Source organism: Mesitornis unicolor, unplaced genomic scaffold, assembly GCF_000695765.1.
Source record: "Mesitornis unicolor isolate BGI_N332 unplaced genomic scaffold, ASM69576v1 scaffold10414, whole genome shotgun sequence".
Lineage (NCBI taxonomy): Eukaryota > Metazoa > Chordata > Aves > Mesitornithiformes > Mesitornithidae > Mesitornis > Mesitornis unicolor.
In genome coordinates, this window is record NW_010179414.1 from 40851 (window position 1) to 47884 (window position 7034).

At 36.4% G+C, this 7034-nt stretch overlaps 1 protein-coding gene across 1 annotated transcript in view; it reads right to left on the reverse strand.

The window, feature by feature from the left end:
- Window positions 1-6240, reverse strand: part of CD226 (CD226 molecule) — a gene marked incomplete at its 5' end in the record, with an annotated part of 9588 nt that extends 3348 nt beyond the window's left edge. Inside the window, one exon of the mRNA XM_010182756.1 lies at window positions 5905-6240. Coding sequence (XP_010181058.1) covers window positions 5905-6240 — 336 coding nt within the window. The remainder of the gene's footprint in view (window positions 1-5904) is intronic.
- Window positions 6241-7034: the final 794 nt, after the last annotated feature.

Here is a 7034-nt window from a genome sequence, read left to right on the forward strand (position 1 = left end):
AAAGTGGTCCATATATAAGTGACTCAATATATGGATAATAAAAGCACTCAAGACTACTTAAGTGAATTTTCTGTGATTCTTGGCATTGTAAACGTTGCCCCATAAGACATACCTAACAATCATGCCATACTTCCATGGGCAACAAGATATTTTTCAGAGTATCAGGAAGATCATCCCAGTCCTCAAGAGGTTTTCTGTTCAATACTGCACACAGTTGGATCAGTTATTTTCTGCTCTAATTCAAAAAGAAATCTGTCAACTTTTTAACAAAAATTTTTCCACAAAAATTTCTCCCATTGTGATTGCTATTTTTAATAACCTAGTACTGTACATGCTTTGATGATAGATATCAGTAAACTCACTTTATTTGTTCTAGTCTAAATCCTTGAGATTTATGACCCAGGCAGGAAAAGTTACATTTATAGCAACTTTTCTTAAAATGCATTGACTTCTTCAGTATGGAGTCACGTCTTCAAATGAAGCTAAGGAGCAACAAGTAACAACTAAAGGGTACAGACAGGCGAGACAGTGGCTTCAAGGTATAAGTCAATATAATCTTATGGTGCTCAAGTGTGCAGAGAGGTAGTGTGATGTTTTTCTCATTTTTGAGGTGAAAAAAGCTGGAGGAGTGAACAGAGGTAATATACTCAGTCACACAAGAAACCCACAACGCAAGTCTTCAGTACAGTTATCATGCATTTAAAACACTTACGAGTTTCTCACTTGTCATGATTCTGAACTTGATTAGTGGTAGCATTTAAAAAAAAGAAGTGTTAAACCACAGAACTTCAAGTCAACTTTTTTGCAGCCCACCACAGTGCCCTGCTTCCTGCTCCTCTGTTGCACCTCTGCAAACTTGAGACTAATAGCATAAAAAATAAGCTAACACAAGTAGTATGTAACAAGCATTTCCCTACAGAGTGTATTTGTGACTAGAAGTATCAGCAGGTACAAGACACATCTTAGCCAGATGACCTCAACAACTTCTAGCAGTCTCAAATGTCCCTATGTGTCAGCAATGTCTTGATGAGGCAAGCATTACGTTACTCTGGTCAGTTACCTACCAAAGAACAACTATTTCCTGCATGTTCTTCAGTTTCTCGACACGTAGGAGTGTACCTTGCTCAGGTACACTTCTTTAGTATGAAAGTGCTCAATGGAAAGGATAACAAAAAATAGTGATTATAGAAGAATCTTATCCTTCAATATCAAAGTTATTTTACTGGAAAGAAAAAAGAAAGAAAAGGACCTGTGACACGATAGACAAGGCTGCCTGATAAGAATAAAAGATGTCCTTTGTATTATAATCGCATATAAAATCATTCCACTTCCAGCATGTTTTCAATTGCTGTGTACTTAAAATGACAGGATGGTGCATATAGCTATGTATCACTTCAGGAAAAACTATAATGGCTTTTTTCCCAAGTGTTTAGCTACCACTACAGAAAATTATTCTCTGTACTTACAGAAATAAGGAGAAAACTTCCTGTAAATAGCAAAGAAATTTTAAAAAAATCTTGTATTATTATCAAGGATGAGTAAATGTGGGTAGAGCTCCAGACTTCAGCAGCATCCCCACCCTTCAATCTAAACACTCCAGACCTCATTTTTTTTCCTGAAGTTTCACCTTGAATTTTATCAGGTCAAGATAATAATCTGCGTGTTAATGAGTTTGAGACCTGAGATTATCAGTTGTCAGTTAAATTTGGATGAGAAAAATAACCAGATTTTTTTTAGAACTGACAAATAACCTTTTGCCTTTTCTCATCTGAAGTGAGCAAACCTTCCTGAGGCATTTGTTTTCTTTATCTATAAAAAACCTTTTGTAATTACTGTCTTGAATATAACATTCAATATTTTGCAAAAACATGTCAGAAGCTTGTCATGTGTCTCTTTAGTTCTTCTGTTCTCATCAAAGGTGATATGCTGACGGGAGGCTATTAAGTGCATTTTCAGCATCAGTACAGTATCTGTTAAGTATTAGACAACATGTCTTTCTCTCCCCCATCTTCATAGCCTTGGCATTTTCTCTGCAAGACTGGGAAATTTTTGAGGGTGAAAGTTTTCGACCTACAATGCACTAACTTTTGTTTTGAGGAGGAAGCCCTGATGGGCCAGACAGTTATCTGTTCTTTCAAGAGGTTCGAGCTGCACTGTAAAGATCTTCATGTAGCTTGTTGCATATCTTGCTGGACTGGCACTTAGGGTATGCAAACTAGACATTACTGAAAGAGTTTTGCCCACACCTGAAAGACAGAAATCCAGCATGAATGCCTTCACGCTTAGAGAAAAGTGGTTTGTTGAGTAGAGACCCACAGACCTGGACTGATACCTTGCATTCTCACTAGATGAATTCATGAAGGGAGAAGGGAAGCTAATTTCACTCCTACCCTGATTCTCCTCACACTGACCACAGCCTTATCTTTTGTCTGTTTTCTATGGCACACAAGTACTGCTGTCTTCTCCCAGCTCAGAAGGACTGTATGACAGTCCTCAGTGACTGGACAAGTAGTCCCTTGCTTTTCATTTTGATGCTATGAATATCAGACTGGGTGCTATTGAAAGACATTTAAAAGACAACATATAGTCACAGTCAGCATAGATTCATAAAGAGAACGGCCTGTCCAACTAATCTGTTATCCTTCTACGATAAGGTCACCTGCTTAGTGAGCGAAGAGAACAAATGCCAGATTCTGCACGTAAGACAGAGTAATGCAGGGCAGAAGTATAAATTGGGAGAGGAATGGTTGGAGAGCAGTCCTGCAGAAAGGGATCTGGGGATACTGGTCGACAACAGGCTCAATATGAGTCACCAGTGTGCCTGGGCAGACCACATCCTGGGGTGTATCAAACACAGCATAACCATCCTGTTAAGAGAGTTGATAACCTGCTGTATTTATCATTGGTGAGGCCTCATCTTGAGTACTGTGTGCAGATCATGGCCCCAAATTTAAGAAGCTTATTGGGGTACTTGAATGTGTCCAGAAGAGGGCAACAAAGGTGGTGAAAGCGCTAGTACTCACCATAACGTAATTCTGACACCTAAATATACATTTAAATACAACTACCAACCAGTTTTTCAGATCTAGTGGGAACACACAGCAACACAAATTGTTTCCACAGAGAGTTTGCTATCCTACTTTCTGCTAAAGCAAGAAAAAAACTTATTAAATCTTTCTAAAAATGGCTGGGTCCTCAAGATGAAATAAGTATTTTTTTTCAACCCTTTTAATTTTTCAGTTCTTTCATATGACATTTCCCCTTCTTTCTCAGTCATCTAACAAAATAATGCATGGATTTTGAGCCTGCTTCCTTCCTTCATAAATATGCTAAAAATGAAATCTAATCAAAGGAAAACGCATGGTAAGTAAAAATCAGAAATGGATTTTGATGTGGAATCTGGTGACATGACCAATCTTAATATTAACAGATTTTTTAGAAGGAGAAATACAGTGAAGAACCAAAGTCTCTTGAACACATTGTATTCAGTCTCCTTCTTCTGTAAGCATTGTCCAACAAAAGCTACACTACTTTACATATACATGTTGCTTTATATGTTCCAGGTTTTGAGATCAAAAAAGATTTGCAGAAGACCCATTTCAGCTGGAAATTCCTGTTACTGAAAAACAATAATCACGATATTTAGTGGGATAGAATAGACAAACTTAATGATATTGACTGGATCTCATGGTTTTATGTGCACTGATGTTTGAAAACATTGAATGCAGTATGCCAACTTCTACTGATACAACTCCAAGAATATCACAGGCTTTCTCAACACTTTAATACCTATTCCCCTCTCTATCTCTTTTTTCTTCATATGAGTTCTGTGCTGTTTCTCCTTGCAAAAAACACATTCAGCTTTGGACAAGAAGCAAGTTGCTTCTTTTACTTTACCACCTCTTCGAAACAGCAGGTTTTGAACGATTATCAGTTTTGCAAATAATCCCGTACTCTTATTTCTACCTTCTTTCACTCAAGATTCCTTCTTTCTAAGAATTCTTACATCTTCTCAATGACAGCTTCTCAAAAAAAAAGAAAAAAAAGAAAAAATGTTTCTTATTTTCCCTCTTACTCTCTATCAACATAAACAGTTTTCCCTATTACTGTTTACAGTGCAGCTATTCTCCCAGCTTCTAGACTCACTATCTCAAAACATCTCTGGAACTGGGCAAGGAGATATTTGCACTACCCATGCAGAATCACACCAACAGACTAAAAACCTTGGAAGTTTGTTAGAAAATTCAAGCTAGAGTATGGCTTAGCTCTAATTCTGAGCCAAAGAAAATGAAGTGACTGAACTGATAGAACATACACAAAAAATAGCACAGCAAGTTTCTGTCACCACTTGATTTATTCAAGCCATAGCTGTTACTTCAAGCAAAGTCACCAGTGAGTTTGTGAGACTTCACTGGCTATGCCACAGAGTGCAATGGGGATTGACGCCTGGCCTGTGGTTTCTTTCCCCTTAGTGTTTCTTAATATGTCACTGGGAATATTAATTCTGTGTTATGAAACAGTTCCAAATGTTAAAGAAAAATAATTGGAAATACTTGACACTTCACTTTCTTTGGAATTAATGAAAATTCAACAAAATGTGCTTCATTATATGAAGGGAGGTCTTAAAAAGGAGACAATGGGGTGTTTTCTGAATCATTCAGTTTCTTCAATGGTTTCAGACATTTTTTCTCCAAGAAAAAAGTATAACTATGCTGGCACTGTTAGAACTAAAAATGATAGATGGGATATGTTTCAAGAGCAAAAGAAGCATGGAAAATAAACTCTTTTTGGAGAAGAAACAGTTTATGTAGGCAGGACTGACAATCCTTATTGTATTTTTTTGCAATTCATTATATGCACTGCACTTGAAGTACACATAAAATATTGCTACTGCTCTACAATTGGATATGCTTGATTATATTAATATATTCTACATTTTGAAATTGGAATGTTTAAAATTGTTAGAGGTGTGGCAATTTTTTCTCCTGATACTCCCTTTCTTTTCATCACATTCTGCTCAATTTCATGGACTTTTGTGGTCAAGTATTCAGACTAAAGCAGGTCAGCATTTTTTTCCCCGAGCTCATTCTCCACTTCTCAATAACAATATCACAGGTCACACATATTCTTAAGTTCCATACCCCATGCTGCAGATCTTAGTGCTGCCAAAGAGAGGTCTACTAACACTTATTTATTACCAGGAACAAAAGCAGTACCCTCAAAAGATACCAGAAAGCTGGAATGAATGCTGCAACAGGAAAAAGACTGGGGTTGTACCAGAACTGCACCTCCAAAATGCATTTTATAAAGAACCACTGAAACTGAGGATTTTTTCAGTCATAACAAAAGACAGAAAAAAAGCTCACTGTTTGAGAAACCTTGTTTTAAGTGTCTAGTTATGGAGACTTAAGGTCTCATTGCAATCAAAATCTGACAACAGCCACAGCAAAACCTAGACAGCTTCTTATCCACCCCTGAAGAAACTCCTTACATGAATAAAGTAGAGGCTATTTTACAAATTTTTACATTTTCAAATGTGAGTGTGCTCTTTGCCTTCGTTGGAGGATAGGTCTGTCCCTCAGGACCCTGCAGTGCACTGTGCTAATGGGGAATATCCTTCATGGTTTCTTTGGGATAATGCTCACCTCTTCCTGCATCTCCTCCCTAACTTTAAACCAGTTTCTCACAGGTTTAGTATCCTAAAAAGAGATTAGACAAGCTTAAAACCAGCTTCTTTCTGTGGAAACAAGATTAACTTTGCTATCTTTTACACTCTGTTAATTGGAACATGGTATTTAAATAAATCCTCACTTGTTATTGAAGAGTTATTTTATATATGTAAAAGTATTTATATCTCAGAAGATCTTATTGTAAAAACATTTACCACTTTGTCCTTTTACTTACCATCTGCAGTAAAACTCATCACATAGGTTTCATTTCTTCCAGTAGCTACACAGCGGTACGTTGCAAAGTCAGAGGCAGTAAAGTTTTGAATGATGATCATGGAGTTTGCCTGATCAGAACAATCCACCAGTGTACGCTCTTTGAAATCTGAACCAAAGCTTTGCTTTCCTGATGAGCTGCACAGAACAATGGTATCTATCTGATCTGCTTTAATCCTTTCCCACTTCACTTGCTGCACTGAATCTCCAATTTTATAAGGACAAGTAAAAGTGACATCGGTTCCCGGCTTGGTAAACACATGATTGTTTTGTTTCTCAGATGCTTCAAAGGAAACATCTGTTGAAAAAAAAGAAACCCAAAAAAAATCAGAAAACCTGCTTATAATTTATTCAAGGGAAGTTTAGTATCAACAATTCCTTTACGGCAAATATTAATGAAATTGACTTACAGCAGAGAGATGCTCAAATCAATTACAATATTGAAAAATATAATTTATACCTACTTAAGACTATAATTTGGGCACATTTAAACAAAATAGTCTTTACGAGACTATGAGGGTGAGATGACATTGCAAGAAGGCTATTTCTATACATTCTGAATGCCTGATGATTGTACTAACAGTTTCAGCAAATATTCAACAGTATAAATTATGGGGCCAGTCTAATTAAATTTTTGATAGTCTTGCTCTACTTTCACACTAATTATAATAAGAAAATGGTTTGATGTGACCCTCAGGATATGCATTAGTAAATTATGTCAAAAGACTTTCCAACATATGAACTACAATTCTCTCATTCACAAACCTCACGACTTAAATAAAAAAATTCTTATCCTTTCATATACTCTATTTGGGAAAACCTGTGGGATAGTCAGGCTGTGTTATGAAAGGAGACTTTCAGGCAAATTCAAGACTTCCAATAAACATAAACCATAGATATCTTAAATAATTTTGAATGAAATTTCCCTGCTCTGAGTTACTGTGTTCAGTAATACAATTTGCTGTTTACAAATCAAGAAAAAAAGGTTTTGAAGTCTTCAATAGAAATATTGTCAATATTTCTGATATTCAGAGGATTCAATAGCCATTTGCTTTCTAAAGTTGATTTTGTAATGTAATTGTATGTAATTGT